The 19935-nt window shown below is 40.7% G+C and overlaps 1 protein-coding gene across 1 annotated transcript; it reads left to right on the top strand.

Moving 5' to 3' along the window:
- The first annotated feature begins 2314 nt into the window (after window positions 1-2314).
- Window positions 2315-15138, top strand: XKRX (XK related X-linked). The gene is made up of 3 exons (XM_079124076.1): window positions 2315-4037; window positions 8173-8441; window positions 13519-15138. The coding sequence occupies exons 1-3, from the start codon at window positions 3703-3705 to the stop codon at window positions 14262-14264; spliced, it is 1350 nt and encodes a 449-aa protein (XP_078980202.1). The 5' UTR covers window positions 2315-3702; the 3' UTR covers window positions 14265-15138.
- The last annotated feature ends 4797 nt before the right edge of the window (window positions 15139-19935 follow it).

Below are 19935 nucleotides of genomic sequence, written 5' to 3' on the forward strand. Positions count from 1 at the left end.
TTCTATGAAAGGAAGCCATCCTTCCACCCTAGGTATAGATTATCTGGACCTTGCTCATTTCTTCCCACCAACCAGCCACTTATTGCTCATCTCTCTCCTTCCTCTCCTTTTGTAGAGGCCAACCACTTTTTACAGAAGCAGCTCCTGGGAGACCTAGGAGCTATTTTTCTTCGGGCTATGATGGCATAGAAACCTCATCCCTATCCCCAGCTTTACATGATTCTGGAGGCTTTTGAATGGTGCTAAGAATGCCAAGAACTTTTAGATCAGATGGCTTTTAGACCTGTTCTTTGTTCCTGCTGGGCCAAGAGTTGGATCCTAGGCCTCCCTTTCTTTAGAATTCTGGTTCTTCCTGGAGGGAAAATTGACCCTTGAGCACTACCTAGAATTCAGGGGGCCACTTAGAGGCACCACCTCAGCAGATTAATTCTTGGGGGATCTGTGCTTTCAGTGGGATAGGGGCTACTGGGCCTCAGCAGGCTCACGACTACCAGCATTTCCAGTGTCTCTCATTCTAAGAAGACTAGAGTTGGAATCTAGAGATTGCCTTAAAGGGCAAAGAATACTGGATAGAAATAGGGCAAATTTTCTTTAAGTTTCTCCCAGCAGGACAAAGGAAAAGGGAAATCAGAGAACAGAGGATTTAGTGTCCTAAAGCGCCAGAGAGTCTTAGAGATGAAAATAGAGAAGCCAATGGATGAGGGGAATCAGACAGCAGGAAATTTACAGGTCTGTAGCAGCCATGGGGGAATCCAATACAAGTACTATAGTAGGAGGTCTGCCATCAAGAAACCTATAATAATTTAATTGGGGCATAAAAATCCATACACTTGAAACAATTTGTAATTTGATGCTAAACTGGTATTGTCAAAAATGAGAAGGGACATCATAGGCTGGCATCCTCTGAGCTGAAAGACTGAATAAGGCAGAGCTTGTTCAGCCAAAGAACTTTATGCCCCAGCTCCAGTGCCTACCACTTTTAGAGATGAATGTGTCTAAGTCTTGCCTGATTTCATGGAGGAAGTATGGGGGAGGAAGCTTCATCATCATCTGTCAATTGCCATTGTCATCAAGATCCACAGTAAACATTTATTGGACATCCCTCCCTCATTAAGTTTACACTTATATTGGGGAGGCAGAGCAAACAGTTGAAGGACTAGTTAGTACAAGAAAGCATATGGGAATAGCATAAATAAGGAAAGGGTTGGAGAAGGTCATACTTGAGCTGACCCCTGAAGGAAGGTTTGTACTAATAGAGGAAAAGGTGAATGGGGCTATAAATAGCATCAACAAGGCACATAAGGTGGGAATGAGCAGGTTGAATATGAGTGAGAAAACCTGCTGGACTGGAGCAAAAGTTGTCTGGTAGGGTAGCGTGGGTAATTAAAGTTTGACAGAGAAGCTGTGTGATTACAGAGAGCCTTGGATGGCAGAGGAAAGGAATTATTTTGGAACAAAGTAGAAAGGCATTGTAGATTTGTGTATTTGGGGACTGGTAAAGGCATGGGGAAGAAAAGCTAGAACAACACTGGGATTCTACATTCTTCCTAGCTTCATTATCCTGTGTTAGGGTGACTAATCTCCATCCCAGCAAAGTGGAACCAGTTGGTCACCCTGCCTGACATCCATCTTGCAAACAGGTTGCTCAAACAGCCCCAAGACATTCTGTACTGCATCCCCCTGGAGGAGAACCTCTTCCTAGTTAGAATGTTTCAAGTAATAAACACTTGAACGGAAGTTCTCTATACTGTCGACCTCCCTCTGGTGTGAAAGGGAAGGAGGAAGTATGGGCCTTCTAGCCCAGCTGCTACCACAGGTGCAGACCAAGATGGAGAATCTGTTTCAGAAAGCAACAACCCTTAGATGCTGAATCTGTCCCTGAATCAGCCCTGAGGAAAGGAGGCAGCAATCCAGGGAACCTTTTGGAAAAAAAAAAAAAAAAAAAGACAAGACTAAGTCTATCTTGAGGTCATCCTTTTGGTGACTGCTAACTTGGCCACTCCTCACAGATTCTTTAACTGCAGCAAAAGGAGATTGGCACAAGCTCTGGTACATTTATATTATCACCCAGAGGCAGATGTTTTTTTCTTTTTCTCTGGGGTTTAGAATTATGCAAATGAGGCATGAAAACAAAAGCTCAGTGAAGATGGGGGAGGATTGCACTTAAGAATCTAGCTAATTTTCAGAGCTAAGAAACTCATGTCAGTTTTTACCCTTGGCTACTTGCCAATCTAGAATTTGGCCCCTCTTTGGAACCTTTTAGCTAAAAACCTGAGAGTCCATTCTAAACCTCCTGGCACATAATAGGAGCTTTCAGTGTCTGGGCTAGTCTTGTGTCTTGACTTCTACCCTGTTCAGTCTTCCCTTAGCTGTAATCAGCTGAAAAGGAAATTCTGGCCCAATTGCTTCCCAGGTATCCTCTCCTCTGATATTATCTGGAGGGCGATAGGACCTAGGGAGGATCAACCCTACGCCCAAGGGAGACACACCTGCCTAACCGCGTGGGTTCAGTTAGCGTGGGAGCGAGCCACTGAGCTAGTTAGGGAGGGTGGGGGTAGAAGTGGGTGCCTTCTGCTCTTGGGGAAGAGGAAAGCTTTGGCTCCCTCCTGTGTCTGGGGGTCGTGGTGAGAAGTGCTTCTGAAGAAAGGTCTAAGCCCTCCTTTTCGCGCCTCTGCACGGAGCATCCTTTGGCTGGTCGACTTGGAACTCTGGCTGGTTTTGTTGGCCCCAGCTGTTCTTCCTATCTCGCCCGCCCCCGCCATCCAGGTGCTTTAGCTCCTGAAGTCGCCGACCTCTTGCGGCTGGTACCGCGGGTCAGGCAAGACCCTGTCAGCCAGACAGCGTCCAAGAGTTTGGCGACATCTGCCTGACCGGGTTGGCGGCTCGTACCTTGTGCCTTTCATTAGCAAAGTTCCTGGGTGGAGAAACCCCTCCGGCCTCTGCTTGATTCCCGTAGCGAGCGCATGGTGCTTCTCTCCCTAGATACTGAGCTTGGGGACAGAGTGTGACATTACTCCTGCCCCCAGCCCGGCTGGCTTGGGGGCGGGGCCTGGGAAACCCGAAGAGCCATCCTGAGAACCCTTGGCTTGGCGCGGGTCCTGGGAGAGCACCGGTGAGCGTATGAGAGGGCGAGCTTAGAGCCACAACCTCGGAGTAGCTGGGGTACCAAGGCGCTGAACCGAATCCCCCTGGGGACGCTCAGACTGCACCCTCTCTTCTGCTCTGGCTCAATTCGCTGCTGAATTGAGAGGGCATACTGCTCAGAATTCCTCACGGGGAGCTGCTGGCAGTGTCCTGACAGAGTGGCTACCCTCCTGCCTGGAGTAGGGCCGAGAAAGGAGCCGCCACGGAAAACGCCGTTCCCATGTCTCTTTATGCGCTTGGAATTGGACTCCAGACTCGGCACTGGGATGCTTGCTTTCGCCTTGTCCAAATTTCTCAGCACGTATGTTGACAATTGGATTCTTGGGCCAATCAAGAGTCAAGTTCAAAGTGGTACTCTTGGATACTCCTTCCTAGACTCCACATCTAATTGGATCTAGAAGAGAGGGGTGTCTGGTTCTAATTAGTTGATCTCCATTCTGGAACTCGACTTGACAGAGCCCACTTGATTGGTACTTGGACTGCAGAGGCTACAGGTTCTGTTGGGGATGGGCGGGGTGCTGCTGTGAACACCGAACCACAACACTGAGAACCTCCGCAATGGACAGAGTTTATGAAATTCCTGAGGAGCCAAATGTAGATCCAGTTTCATCTCTGGAGGAAGATGTCATCCGTGGGGCCAACCCTCGATTTACCTTTCCATTTGGTATCCTGTTCTCCACTTTTTTGTACTGTGGGGAGGCTGCATCTACCTTATACATGGTTAGAATCTATCGAAAGAATAATGAAACCTTCTGGATGACATACACCTTTTCCTTCTTTATGTTTTCGTCCATTATGGTTCAGTTGACCCTCATTTTTGTCCACAGAGATCTGGCCAAAGATAAACCGCTATCATTATTTATGCATCTAATCCTCTTGGGACCTGTTATCAGGTGAGCACTTTTTAAATCTCTACCTACCACCTCAAAACTTGTGCAGAGAAAGATAAAGCTAATATTCACAAGACTGATACTGTGCCTCTAATTTAAGTGACTCTTCCATTCCCTTCCATTCTTGGCTTCCTAGTCTACCATCCAAAAAACTTATGTTGGAACCTTAAGTGCAACCCTGATGAACATGTGGCATGTGTTCCAAAACTGTAATGATACCATCTAAGAGATGTCATTAAACAATGCGTGGTATCTGGATTTGGGCTGTGAAAACTGATTTGAGACCAACAGATGTGGTCACCCTGTAGGCCAATAGCTACAGAGTGTGTAATTTTCCCCCCTGGTGCTGGGGATTGAACCCAAGGCCTGGGGCATACTAGACAAGTGCTCTACCACTGAATTACACACACCCCCATCCACCCCAGCGTGTGTAATTTTAACTTTGTCTTTGAGACACTTTGTAAATGGGATGAAAGTTTTTCTTGCCTCACTCCTGTCCCACATTTTCTTTACCTTAAGCTACTTGGGCTAGCACTGCCACCACTTTCAAATTCTCCAGTTATTAGACATCTGTATAACACCAAAATAGTCATCTGTGGTAATCTGATACCCCAACCCAATGTAGTTCATTTTCTCTGTCAGGTCATCAGATCTCCTGTTTGTTTGTTTATTTGCTTATTTTTATATATTCTGCAATAAAAGTACACGTTGGCAGGGGGCAAAGAAAGGTAATCCATCTCTATCTGGATGCAGTAGCACAATGTAATAGAATTAGGTGTTCCCATCCAGGCAGGTTGCCTTGGAGGGAAGAGAATGTACTTAATTGTAGGGAGACAGGAATCTGTGTCAACAGTCTCATCTGGATACCATGGGGTTTTCAAGGTAGACATTGCAAAACTTATGAGGTCAGGAGGGAGGAATGGACAAAGTTTCTCATGATTGCAAGAGAGACAAACACCTGCAGTCAGCTGAGAAATATGGGTCAGAGTGTTAATGTTGTAATTGGCTGGGAAGGTATCTCATCATTGAGAACTAAAAACAGGCTATGAAACTGGTAAGGATGGAGCTCCCCCCTTTATAAAAATTTATATCTGTAAACACATATAATTTTATTGACAGTTATATCTTCATAAAACTTGACAGTGTTTTACCAGTGTGGTTTTAATGGGGAGGAATTGCTTAGGCTCCATCACAGAAAAATATGGGATATCTTAGCATGGCCTCAAATTCAGGAGGCATGGAATCTAGTCCTTCCTCTGCCATTGATTAGTCGTGTGGCCTTGGTGAAATCTCAGAAGATGCCTTGGGCTTCAGTTCCAAAATGGTTTGTGCTAGATCACAAGTCTTGAACTCAGATGCTTGCAGGGACTAGGCAAGTATTATAAATGAGTGAAGTAGGGAAAGTATGAGAAAACTAGTAGTCTCGTATGTGATGATAAATGAAAACAAAGTCTCATTGTTAGAGAAATTATGGGAAGTACCACAGTAACTTGGAGTCTTGACCTGCCCATCGATGAGGCAGCCACTCTACAACTCCAGCCCATTATTTCCATGTTAGGATTCAGACCCAGTATTGCCAGTTCCCCTAATTTTTCAGGAGAATCTCCTAATGCAGGATTTTATATGAAGTTTCATGATTTTAAAAATTGGCAACTGTCTAAAAACAAACATTGTACAGTCCAAACTACATCTATTGGTGAGATATGACTCAGCTGACTATATGTAATCTTTGGACTGGGTAACCTAAAGGTCCTTTCCAGTTCTAAATTTTTGAAGTTGTAAAGGGAGACCTCATCTTGAACTTGGAACCAAGACATTTTAAGTTGTCACTAGAGGAACAAGGGAACCCTTGTTCCCTCCCTTTTCAAATGCAATATATTGAGATTGAGCATTCTCAAGATGAAAATTTAAGTAAGTACTCATACCCCAATTTTCTTTTTTTTTTTCAGATCCTAGTTTTGACTTTTGCTTGTGACTTCTCAAGCATCTTTGATTTGAACCCTCTGTATTAACTCTTTTTCATTTTTGTTGTTTAGCTTCCACTAAAAGTGATTAAAAACATTTTTAATTTCAGTTATTTAAATCCACAGCAGGGAAAAATAATTAAAAACTCATAAATTGTAGTTTATATGCTTATATTCAAGGCCAATTACTTTTTACTAATCAAGTGGGGAACTTGATTAGTGCTATCAAGCACATGAAGGTGTTTGTAGCAACTGATTCCCTTACATGAAATGCAAACATTCTTCTGGAAATGAAAATGTACTCTGGTTTACTGAAGCTTACAAGTAAGGCAAACACCTTATTCCAAACCAACCTTAAAAGGAGAAGCATAACTAGACACAGTGGTGCACTCCTGTAATCCCAGCAGCTCAGGAGGCTGAGGCAGGAGGATTTTGAATTCAAAGCCAGCCTCAGCACCTTAGCGAGGCCCCAAGCAACTCAGTGAGACCCTGTCTCTAAATAAAATATAAAAAAGTACTATGATGTGGCTCAGTGGCTAAGTGCCCCTGAGTTCAATCCCTGGTGACAACAACAACAACAAAAAAGCATAAATGAAGAGTAATAGTTTATTCCACAATAGCGTGAATGGGCTTGGCTTCAAATCTAAAATTGGAAGAAAGCATTGCTTTTTCTTCTTTGTTCTTTCCCAGGTCTTTGAGTTTTTTTCTAGAATGTGGAATTTTCTGACTACACACTTTGAAAATGAATCCTGTGGAAAATGGCAGTCAGTGCATATTTCTTATTGGGAGCTAAAGACTAGAGAGTATATAAATCTCTAAACTTGTCTTTCATCTGTTTTTCTCTTGAATCTCATTGCTGCTATTATCCTCTCCTCCTGTCATTTTCACTCTGTATTCTTTTTTTCCTTTTCATTCTTTCATTTACTCAGCAAATATTTATCAAATTCCCACTATGTGATAAGGCCTGTGAGCAAGATAAATACAACCCCTTAATTTCCACCACAAATGTTCTTACTTGTCATTAAAAATTAGCCCACAGCTTCCATTCAATTCAGAGTGAGTGGGGCAAGTGGTAACTCAGGTGTTCCAAAACAAGATGTCCTAGTTGATTCTCATTTATTTACCACTTCAGAACTGCTAGAGACTTCTGATGTAATGGGAAGATGAGAGAGAGACAGCAGGAAATGTCTTCTTACTATTTCAAGAATGATAGACTTTCATAAGGATATTTTCCTCTTCATAAAGAAGTAATCAGGTTTAAAAGACTTGTTTTCAAACAAGTAACATGACACAGCAAAAGCATTTTCTTGAAAAAATAATCTGAGACCCCAATTATGGACCTGAATGCCTTGACTAAAGAATGCTTGGGGTTGGAATTGTGGCTCAGTGGTACAGCGCTTGGGCATGGGCATGAGTGACCCACTTGGTTTGATCCTCAGCACTACATGAAAATAAATAAAGGTAGTGTGTCCGCCTACAGCTAAAAGTATTTTTAAAATATGCTTTACTATAGGAATTTAAGGTGTTTTAAAAACCAGGGCCTTTTAGAACCTTCATCTTTTTTTCTAAACACAGTATTTCCTTAAGTCTTTTTTTTTTTTTTTTTTTTTGTACCAGGGATTGAACTCAGGGGTGCTTAACCACAGAGTCACATCCCCAGCCATATATATAATTTCTTTTTTCTTTGCGGTACTGGGGATCGAACTCAGGGCCTTGTGCTTGTGAGGCAAGCACTCTACCAGCTGAGCTATCTCCCCAGCCCTATAATTTTTTTAAAATTTAGAGACAGAGTCTCACAAAGTTGCTTAGGGCCTTGCTGAATTGCTGAGACTGTCTTTGAACACACAGTCCTGTCTCAGCCTCCTAAGTACTGGGATTACAAGTGTGTGCCACTGTGCCCAGCAATACAGATCTGTTCTTAAGCAGACAAAACAATTTCCTGTCTTCTAAGAGTATTTCTGAAATGGTGTTGTTAGGTTAGTAGATAAGACCAAACAGAACAGAATTAGACTCACATAATTTGTAGAAGGTGTGACCAATTATTTGACTCACAAATGAGCAGAAGAGAGGAAATGGCAAAAGGTAGCATAACCTCCCCCAATTTTTCCTCCTTGTTACAGCCTCCCTTCCTAGGACAGTTTTAGTTAAGTTCCCGTGATGCTTTACTCCTGCAGATGTTTGGAGGCCATGATTAAGTACCTCACATTGTGGAAGAAAGAGGGGCAGGAGGAGCCCTATGTCAGCCTCACCAGAAAGAAGATGCTAATAGATGGCCAGGAGGTGCTGATAGAATGGGAGGTGGGCCACTCCATCCGGACCCTTGCTATGCACCGCAATGCCTACAAACGTATGTCACAGATCCAAGCCTTCCTGGGCTCAGTGCCCCAGCTGACCTATCAGCTTTATGTGACCCTGATCTCTGCAGAGGTTCCCCTGGGTAGAGGTGAGTGGGATCAGGAGAGGGGAGGGTTCCACTTAAATCAAGGGTGTTGGAAGTCTAGACCTGAGCTGTCCAATATACTGGCCACTAGCTTTGTGTGGCAATTTCAATAAGAATTAAATAAAATTAAAAATATACTTGCTCAGTAATATTGGCCACATTTCAAGGGTTCAATAGCCATGTGTTGTTAGTGACTACTGTTTTGAATGGCACAAATTTCAGGCCTGCCTGATTTCTTAAGCTGGGGAAAACTGTTCAGACTAAAAATGTCACAGATAAACTCTTTCTAGTCCCAAAAGAAGCTAGTAACACCAACAGTCAGTAAGATAGTTTCCCTTGTCCAGAGTGTTTAAATTATGATGTTAGTTGTTTTGTTTAGGGGTGGCCATCTTTAGGAAGGTGTTCCCAAATATTACTGATCATAAGAATCATGGTTCTTTTTAAAATCACATTCCTCCCCAGGCCTGAATCAATCCCAGAATGAGGGGAGGTCAGGAATCTGTGTTTATATGAAGTACCTTAATTGATTCTGAGCACCCTGATTTGGGAACCACTGATTTTATCATTTTCTCCCAATGTCAGTGAAGAGAAAGAAAAGGGGTGTGGGATGAATACTGAGGAGAATCAGACCTGGTACAAGTTCTGACCCTTGCTGTGATCTCTGGAGGAAGTTACAAAGCAGTCACTGTCTTAATTTCCAACTTGTAAAAAATGGATCCTGAGATGAGTAAGACCTCCAGCAGAGGATGAAATGTGAGTCAGTGTTTTCTAAGTCAAGATAAAGTGCTGTTAATGAGTTTTAACAGCCTGTGATTTGCTTCATCTGCTTGTGCAGAAGCTGGTATGGGTGTGGGTACAGCTTCGGATCATTTCCTTATTATTGTGTTGATCCTGTTTGGCCAAGTCCCCCGTCTGAAATGCAAGGAGAACTAATTCTACTGAGAACAGATTATAAAGTTCTACTGGTTCTGAAGCTTTTCACATACATAGAATTTACAGTAGTTTCAGGAGAAAGGTTTTGGGAAGTGATGATGCTGTTCCTCTTGAGAATTTTTAGGGTCATGAAATCAACTAATTAAAATACATATATACTACAAAAGCAATACATGCACAAACTGATTGACCTACAGGCAATTGTATCTGCACAGGAATTTTCTGGAAAGCTATGAAAGAAATTACCTCTGCAGAGTGGTATTGACAAATCAATAGACTTTTATTTTTACTTCAGTATGGCTTGAAATTTTTGCCAAGATCATGTACTACTATTTTTAGCCATTTCTTAAATCATAAAAATAGGACATGGCTATAGTAAAAATTCAAAATACAGAATAAATATAACATTGGAGGGGCTGGGGAGATAGCTCACTCGGTAGAGTGCTTGCCTAGCAAGCACAGGGCCCTGGGTTCGATCCCCAGCACCAAAAAAAAAAAAAAAAAAAAAAAAATTGGAAATGTAAATTCACTCCCCAAAAGTAATGTTAGTCATTCAGTATGTATCCTTCTGAACTTTTTACTATATAATTATAAACATACAACATATATGTACATGTTTTTGCAATATCTTCTTCAAAACTATGCTATTTTCAACAGTTATTTATACATACATGTATAAGTTATAAAATATATTTCCCTTGTATGAATTGGAACATTCTTTTTCATTTCCCTAATTTTCTAAAGTTTCTAACTTAATTTTTTTCCAATTGCAAACTGGTACAGTTAATGTCTTTATAAACATCTATGTACTTGAATGAAACTTTGTACAGTAAATATATGGCATTAGAATTGCTGGGTGAAAGAAAATGTATGTTTAAAATTTTATTGATACTGCTAAATAACCCTCTCAAAAGGTTTATGAATTTATTCTCCCACCCACAGAATATTAAAGTACCCATTTCTTCATATCTCAAACTAAACATTTATTTGTATAATTATAAATAACTGGCTTTTAAAATAATTGGCTGTCTTTGTGGCTATAGCTCAGTATCTTTTTATGTTTGGTTATTGTATGTGTTCTGTGAATTGCTAACTATATATTTTATTCTTTCTAGTGGATTGTTTATCTTTCAAATTAATTTGTAGAAGTTCTTTACTTATTCTAGCTATTAATCCTTTTTCTGTAGTGCACAAACATGTATTTACATGTTTATATATTTTTGTATTTAAAATACACACATTTTAAATGTGCATATACATATCACACATATGCAACACCCTGCACTTAATGTGCACAATACACTTCGTAGTATCTTCTGGTATTGTGAAGTATTACATCTTTATGTATTCAGATTTTTTCATTGCTTGTAGATTTTGTGTCTTTCTTACAAGAAAGGTCTTTCACAAGTCTTAACTGATAGATTAAATCTCTTGTCTTCTAAATAGATTAATTTCCGAGATTAATTTGTCAATTTCCTCATCAAAGAACAAAGCAGGGGCTGGGGAGATAGCTCAGTCGGTAGAGTGCTTGCCTTGTAAGCATAAGGCCCTGGGTTCGCTCTCCAGCGCCGCCCCCCCCCCCAAAAAAAAAAAAAACAAAGCAAAGCAAAACAATAACCAAAAAAAATCACATTGCATGGATATTCTGATTGAAATTGCAGTACATTATTTAGGTTATAGGAGGTTCACAGGATCAATCAAATTCATATAGGATGATGATAATGATAAATCTTCATTTCATTAAATGTTTTAAAAGGTACTTCAGTAAAATTATAGTTTTCTCCCCATAGGTATTGCACATTTTAAAAGCTTATTTCTAGGTGTCCTATCAGTTTTAAATTGGTGATTTTTTTTACCTTTATTTTATTTGATTTTATGTGGTGCTGAAGATTGAACCCAGTGGCTCACACATGCTAGGCAAGCGCTCTATCACTGAGTCACAACCCCAGTCCTCAAATGCTAGTTTTTAAGGCTAGGATAGTGCACTGGTAAAGTAAATGTACCCAACTATATTTTTAGAAATGGTGGGGGGTGGGAGATGGGGAGAGTAGGAAAACAGAAACTAGCAGATAACATTCATTAGGTTCCAGGCATTTCTCTAAGCACTTTGCATGTAATTATTCCATTTTATCTTCACGACAGCTCTTCAAGATAATTATTATCCCCTTCTTATGAATGAGAAAACAGGCTCTGAGAGGTTAAGTAAATTCCCCAAGGTCTTATAAATAGTAGGTGGCAAAGACTGGATGGGAATTCAGGATATGTGCCTCCAGAGCCTGTGTTTCTAACTATAGCAGTATTTTGATCTCTTATGGCATAAGTCTATTTGTAGGGAGACATATGGAAAATGTTTTTCCATTTATTGGAAGCATCGAATTTCCTTCCTTCTATTGTGCTACTTTCAATAAATGAATTCTAATTTAAGAGAAGGCATCAGATACTTGACTAGATGTATAGCTGATGTTCCCATCTCCACCAAGATGAGGATAGGAAGGATCGGAATGAGAATGGTTTAGAAATACAATGGTAGTGGGCTGGGTGCATGAGGTGGTACGTGCCTGTCATCCCAGCAACTCTGGAGGCTGGGGCAGGAGGATCACAAGTTCAAAGCCAGCCTCAGCAACTTAGTGAGAACCTAAGCAACTTGGTGAGACCCTGTCTCAAAATAAAATATAAAAAGGGGAGGGGGAATATGGCTCAGTGACTAAACACCCCTGAGTTCAATCCCTGGTACCAAAAAAAAAAAAAAAAAAAAAGAAATTTAAGAGTAACCACTTTCAAAGTCTCCCATTCCAGCCTTTAATATTCCAACACTATTCATCAACTGAAGAAAATTATTAGAGAGCTATACTTTTGTAATTTTCTGGGGAAGGCTTCACTTTTCTTGAAGATTAACTTGACATACTATGGATCCGCTATTTAGTTTCCCTGGATCCACTGTTTTTATAAGAACAGAAAACTCCAGATTTTCTGTTGGGGGTATGCTCCTTAGATCTTCCATTTTCTTGAGAGCACTAGATTCCCCCCCCCCCTGTAATTAGTATAATTTGACCAAAAAAAAAAAAATTAGCGAAGGGCCACCTGTGTGGTTTATAGTTGAAGCTTAGTTAAGGAAAATTAGGGAGCATTCTGCCTTTTTGGGCCCCTAATTTAACATCTAGTGTCATGGATGCCATCGAGTGGGAAACAGGGTTTTAAAATTTTTGAACCACTCTGCTGGAAGTTCATAGATTCCTAATGTATACTAATGAATAGAGGTTATGAATTGGCATGGCCGATGACAAGAGCACCTCTAGACTATCTCATGAATTGGGAAACTGAGGCACAGAGATATTCAATGACTTTATAAGCTCATACTCAGCTGAAGCAAGGACTTCTAGGTATTTTATGCTGCCTCTCTAAACTCAGATTTCTTCATTAATTCCACAAACATTTATTGAGTGCCAACCATGTTCTAGTCAGTGTGTTAGGCTCTGAGGATACAGCAGTGGATAAAATAGATATGATCCCTTCTGCCTTCATGAAATATGTAGTATATTTTTTAACACATGCAACTGGAGTTAAACATTCTAGAAGACACACACACAAGATTTGTTCCTTGAAGAAAATATACATCAAAAAAAGGACTTCAATTAGAAAGTATATTCTCTCTGCCTGCTAAGATTAGATTTTTTTTTCAGAAAGGGTTTTTTTTTTTTTTTTTTTTGTCTCATACAGTTTTTGCTCAGAAGCCTGCTCTATTAGGTGGGCCTGCCTTGTACCTTTATATGTCCTTTTCTCATGTTAGTGACTTCTCAGTGTTTTAAGACCTATTCTTTTAAAAAAGATTATTTTGTACATTTATGATTATTAATGTATTACAGCATATTTTTATACTGAACTATACCCCAAACCCTCATTGTGATTTTGATTTGCTTTTCCCTGATGTATAGTGATGTTGAGCACCTTTTCATATATCTCTTGTTCATTTATATGTCTTCTTTGCAAACATGTCTGTTCAGGTGCATGCTACTTGAGTTTACTCTTAGCTGAGGCTCTCCATGTCCTACCTATCATCTCTGGACTGCTGGGTCTGAGTATAGGTTTTATACCAACATTGACTGCTTGCCTTTTTTCCCCTGTTCTTTGTTTTGTTTTGTTTTTACAGCTGTGCTAATGGTCTTTTCCCTGATGTCTGTCACCTATGGGGCTACTCTCTGCAATATGTTGGCTATCCAGATCAAGTATGATGACTACAAGATTCGCCTTGGGCCAGTAGAAGTCCTTTGCATCACCATCTGGAGGACATTGGAGATCACTTCCCGCCTCATGATTTTGGTGCTCTTCTCAGCCACCTTGAAGTTGAAGGCTGTGCCCTTCTTAGTGCTCAACTTCCTGGTCATCCTCTTTGAGCCTTGGGTTAAGTTCTGGAGGAGTGGTGCCCAGATGCCCAATAATATTGAGAAAAATTTTAGCCGTGTAGGCACTCTGGTGGTGCTGATTTCAGTCACCATCCTCTATGCTGGCATTAACTTCTCTTGCTGGTCAGCCTTGCAATTGAGGTTGGCAGACAGAGATCTTGTTGACAAAGGTCAGAACTGGGGACATATGGGCCTGCACTATAGTGTGAGGTTGGTAGAGAATGTGATCATGGTCTTGGTTTTTAAGTTTTTTGGAGTCAAAGTGTTACTGAATTACTGTCATTCCTTGATTGCCTTGCAGCTTATTATTGCTTATCTGATTTCCATTGGTTTCATGCTACTTTTCTTCCAGTACTTGCACCCATTGCGCTCACTCTTCACCCATAATGTAATAGACTACCTCCACTGTGTCTGTTGCCATTGGCACCATCGGCGAAGGGCTGAGAACTCAGAGCCAAGCTTTGATGCTGAAACAAGACAAAGTGTTGTCTGATTCTATCTTCTGGGTATTATGGGATGGTTTGGGGATTGCCAAGATCAACTCTGAAATTGAAGGAAAGGATGAGGCTCATGGGTGAGTACTCACCAGAACATTTTCTCGAGTTTTCTGGTAAGTCTATCAGGAGAATGACCCCAAAATAGGTTTTACTTCTTGAAGATTTACTGCTATTTTTGGAAACCAGGAGTGGAATGAACAGAAATATTGTTCACATCCCTTCTACCCAGGTCAGTTGAGATAACTGACCTCTAAGCACCTTAAGCTCTCTGTGACTTTGCAGATCTGCTCATTTGCTTGGGGAAAAAAGAATTTTCCTGAAAGGTGCTGAAGACTCAGAATCTCACTAGAATATATCCTACTGATCAGAGTATGTGGTAGCTTACTAGCTATGGGTACTTCTCAGGAAATTCTCTGATTGTTGTGGAACCTACAAATGTGAGTGTGACTAGGGTCTTTTAACTCCAATGAGAAGTCCTGGCTTAGAAGAAACACCCCCCACCACCACTATTAAAAGACCTGCTCCCCAGATGTATAAGCTCTCCATTAGGATTTTACTAATGGTAATTCACAGGCCATTTGCAGTAGCCCTTCATAGGAACACCCTGAGGAGGGAGTGCAGGATAGGATTCCTTCAGGGTAAAGCCAGAATGACATTTCTCAGGGACCTGCATGGGCATCTAGCTTGTCCAGTGGAATGGTGGAGTGGAATCTCTTACTTATTGCCTCATTAACAGGAATGCTCTCTAACCCAGCTTTTCTGTGCTCTTGGCATTTTACTATTTGATGTAGATCTCAGGGATTCTGAACTGTAATTGAAACTGTTTCTGTATATGAAAGAAATGAAGACTACTTTGTGTCTGCTACTGTCCTGGGTATTTCATTGGTCTGTGGTTTGCTTTTTAGGGTGGGGAGAAGAGAAAGTACTAATGAATGGGTTATCATCTGGATTGGGATGGGTGGCTAACACTTCAAAGTAGAGTGAAGGTAGAGAAGGAAAACCAGATCACATTAAATCGCCCTAGGTACTGGTTTTTGCTTGCAGGACTTTACTTTCTAACAAGGAATATGGATTCTCAACCCTCTAACCATTCTCAGAACCAATGGATGAATTCACATCGCCCTTTCTCAGGTATCTCAATGTTTACATCTCATAGTGGGAATGTAAGCTGGATGCCTCTAAAGTAACTACAGAATTGAGGTTACTGTGGCCACTGCCTATTGGGACCAAATATTCCAAAATTTACCTAACATTTTCCCCCCACAGACCAGGAAAGTGAGCAGTCCTCCTAGTACTGTGTACAGTTGTGGCCACCCCCAATACTTCAATAAGTTATAAACAAGCAGACCAAAGGATTTTCATCTCCATCCAATTTTACTCTTGGGATTATGCTACGAATTTATAAAGAGAAGACCAGTAATGTAGAAGGAGATTGAGAAACAGAGTGGAGGGATGGGAAAGGGGAGGCAGTGCAGAAAATGCTTAAAAAATCGTGTGCACATATGATTATACCACAGGGAATTTCACCTGTATGCATAAGTAAAAAAGAACCAGTCAAATATAAATAGATGAGTGTAGGGAAATCTAGTAAAGGAAGGAGAACAGGGGAGGGGAGGGAGAGAAGGAGTGAAAGGGAGGGATCATGGACTGAATTCAAATTCTATGCATGTATGAGTTTGTCAGGATGAATTCAACTACTATGTGTAACTATAAAGCTCTAATTTAAAAAATTTAATACTAATTTATTTTTAGACATTTCTCCTTTTTTTCTATTTTTGTTTGCTTGTTTATTTATTTGGTAGTGGGGATTGAACACAGGAGCACTTAACCACTGAGCACATCCCCAGACCTTTTTCATGTTTTATTTAGAGACAGGGTCTCCCTGTGTTGCTTAGGACCTGCTTTGGCCCTAAGTTGCTGAGGCTGGCTTTGAACTTGTGATCCTACTGCCTTAGCCTCCCAAGCCGCTGGGATTACAGGTATGTATCACCACACCCAGCTATATTTTTCGTATTTTTATTTGTGCATTATAGTTGTACATAATGGTGGGATTTGTTGTTACATATTCATACGTGCATATAACAATTTCCTCTCTTCTTATCCAATGTCAGTACATTATATATATTGAGGGAGCTCTCTCTTGTAAGTAGTAAGGCTGTTAATCAGAATTATTCTATTTCCTGGCATGGCCAGTTTGGTTTTCTCAACTTCAACTACTGTTTAGAGCTAAAAGGATTGGCTACTTAATTTGGAGGAGAATGTGGGGAATTACTTTGGAGCAGCAGAGATTTTCTTTTACAAACCCAGCTCCCTCATTCCATTTTTCATGATGAAGAGACTTAGCTGATTGTCATATAAAGCTCACCCTGGGTGTGTGGCTCAGTGGTAGAGTGCTTACCTAGCATGTGTGAGGTCCTGGGTTCAATCCTCAGCACCACATAAAAATAAAATAAAGGTGTCCACCTACAAGTAAAACAAAATATTTTTTTTAAAAAAAGCTCACACCGACTTCTGTTATTTGAGGTGAACTTGAAAGAAATAATTCATCAGGCCTCTAGAAGAACATATTACCTCCTTGGAATTCAAACAAGAATTTCTCCTTGGGGCTGGGGAGATGGCTCACTTGGTAGAGTGCTCGCCTTGCATGCACAAGGCCCTGGGTTCGATCTCCAGCACCACAAAAAAAAAAAAAAAAAAAAAAACCCAAAAAAAAAAAAAGAATTTCTCCTCAATTGTTAACATGCCCTTGATTTAGACCAGGACCAGCATGGAACAATAATTTGGTCCATGAAAGCCATGTGAATCAGCTAATTAAGAGGAGGCCATTATGGAAACAGAAAGACACACACATACATGCACACACACAAACACACATATGAAATCAGGCAGACCAAATACAGATAAAGAGAAGATGGACAGGTTAGAAAAGTATGCCTTAGTACTGGACAAAGCAAAATTTCCTCCCCCATGTGCTCTAGCCTCAGTGACTTCATGTCATAGGAATGCAGAGAGTTTAGGGAGAGGGGTGTGGAGTAGCTTGAACCTGAAAAACCTGCTGCCCTAACCCAAGGAGGAGACAGTAGTGATACATTATGCAAATGAAAACCTGAAACTCTTATAGGTGGTAGCTTTTCTTTTTCAGAGGACGGGGTTCAGGGGATTGAATTCAGGGGCACTTCCCCACTGAGCCACTTCCCCAATCCTATTTTGTATTTTATTTAGAGTCAGGATCTCGCTGAGTTGCTTAGTGCCTCACTTTTGCTGAGGCTGGCTTTGAAATTAGAATCCTCCTACCTCAGCCTCCTAAACCTCTGGAATTACAAGCATGTGCCACCCTGCCTGGTGGTGGTGGCTTTTCTTTTTCTTTCTTTCTCCCCCCCCTCCCCAGTACTGGGGATTGAACCCAGGGTCTTGTGCTTCCAAGGAAAGCACTCTACCAATTGAGCTATATTCCCAGCCCTGGTGGTGGCTTTTCTGTTTCACAGAAATCTTTCAGATACACAGAAGAAGGAATTGTGGAACATGAGGTGGTGGGTAGGGGAAGTACACCCTTCCACTTGCAAACATGTCTTTAATTGAAGAATCTCCTTTTGACCCTCTGAAATCTTACAGCAACACAGTGTACATGTGTGGGGACAAGTATTACTGAATAGAAGAGGAGGCAGAGATGGGGTCAATAAATGGTTTCTAGAAAAGGAAATAGAACCGTGAAGTTTGAGGAAAAGAACTAGGCCATTGTAACAATACATATTCTTCTTATTGGGAATTTGATAGGCTAAGTATGGGTAAAATATCATGTTAGGGAAATATAAATGAATTAATAGCTGTCATTTTCTTTGTTCTGCAAATACTTTAAAGATTTTTGGCAAAGAACTGCGAGGTACTATGGGAGAATTTAAAAAAAAAGCTTATATTTCTGGGCATTTTGGGCCTGGCATAAATCCTTTATATATATTACTTTGTTCAATTCTCACAACCAACCTTATGAGTAAGTTATTGTTATCATCCTATACTTTACAGGTGAAGAATCTAAGGCATAAAAAAGTTAAGTGACCTGTCCAAGGTCATAGATAGTGTCAGAACCAGGATTCAGTCTTAGGTTCATAGACTCCAGAATTTAGTCTTAACCATGACTCAAGTTTCTGAGTCCTCTTTGGTTTTGGTGAAATTATTTTAATATGTTCCTAGTTCAGGAGTATTTTCTGAGCTATGATTGGGTTTGTGCCAAACATTCTTTCTCATAAACATTTCTTATCAGAGAACACCACTCAATTCACAGTAAAAAGAGAAGGCTCAAGTTCTAAAAAGCCTGGGATGAAAACAGAATGTGCTTACATGCACTTGTAGGTCACTATTAAGGAGGTGTGAGGAAGTATGGTAAAGGAGCACATTTCCTTTCTAGTTTCAGACTTTGTCTCAATTTTGTTCTTAAACACTTACCTTCAAACTCTTGTCTTAGGAAGAAAACTGAGGAGCAATTTCCACTCAGGCTTATATGAACTCTGACCCCTGAAACAACCCATCAGGGCAGTTCTGAAGCCCTTTCTTTTATACTTCTTGCCAACACTGTTCTTACTCCCACTGAGAAGCTGACTCCTAGTTCTAGAGCAGGCCAGGGGAAATGGATGATGGAGAATAATGCCCCTTTCTCTGCTATCATAGTCCTGAGGACTTAGGGGAACTTTCATTGCCCTCGGCTAGCCCCCTCACACCTCATAACAGTGTGGTCCTTAGCATTGCAGAGTTTACTGCCACTTCCCTGGGTGGAGGCAGGGTAGATACATAGGGTAGGATGCCCACCAGAATGGTCCATCTAAGGCCATGAAACTCTGTCTCTTAGAAGTCCTTAAATACACTATCGGTTGACTCTGAACTCTCCAAAAGACTTGCCTATCCAAGAGGGAATCCTCATTCTTTGAAGCTTTTGCAATTGTGCTACTTTTACCATCATTAGAGAACACATATGTCCATAATCTTGTGTCTTTCCTCCTGAAGGAGTGGCACAATTAGTCACACACTTTAAACCTTAAAGCTTCTGGGGTACATGGTCAAAGTATGTTGTGGACCTTGGCAACAAAGCACATACAATGTGAAACAAAAGTAGTGGATTTCACCTGTGTAATATATGAAAACTAAGTGTGAAAAGTGTACATTCCATGCATGAAAATAACATTTGAATAGCCCTTTGTAATATACAAGGCACATTTACACATCTGTTACCAATACATCATTGTTTAGGACAAGTCTTATGGGTTGTGCACATAAATTTGCATTGCTCTAACCTCTAGTTCACCAAACATCATTAAGCTTTCTGTGTGTGTGTGTGTGTGTGTGTGTGTGTGTGTGTGTGTGTGTGTGTGGAAAAGCAACATGGATATTACGAAGTGCTATATAGTTGCCAAAAGACTCAAAAATGGATCCCAAATACATGGCATAAGTGATGTTGAAGAAATACAAGCACTCAATTGCTCTGAGTGTAGCATATTGCCACACACGTTTTGAATGGGAATTTGTCAAAATGTGCATACATTTTGTCTTAGAATTTTAACCTCTTTAAATTTTTCCTATGGAAATATGGCCATGATTGTACAAAGAGTGTACAGGGAAGTTCATTGCACCACTGTTTATAATGGTGAAAATTGATAATACATTTTCATCTATAGGGAC

The sequence above is a fragment of the Sciurus vulgaris genome (assembly GCF_902686455.1).
Source record: "Sciurus vulgaris genome assembly, chromosome: X".
Lineage (NCBI taxonomy): Eukaryota > Metazoa > Chordata > Mammalia > Rodentia > Sciuridae > Sciurus > Sciurus vulgaris.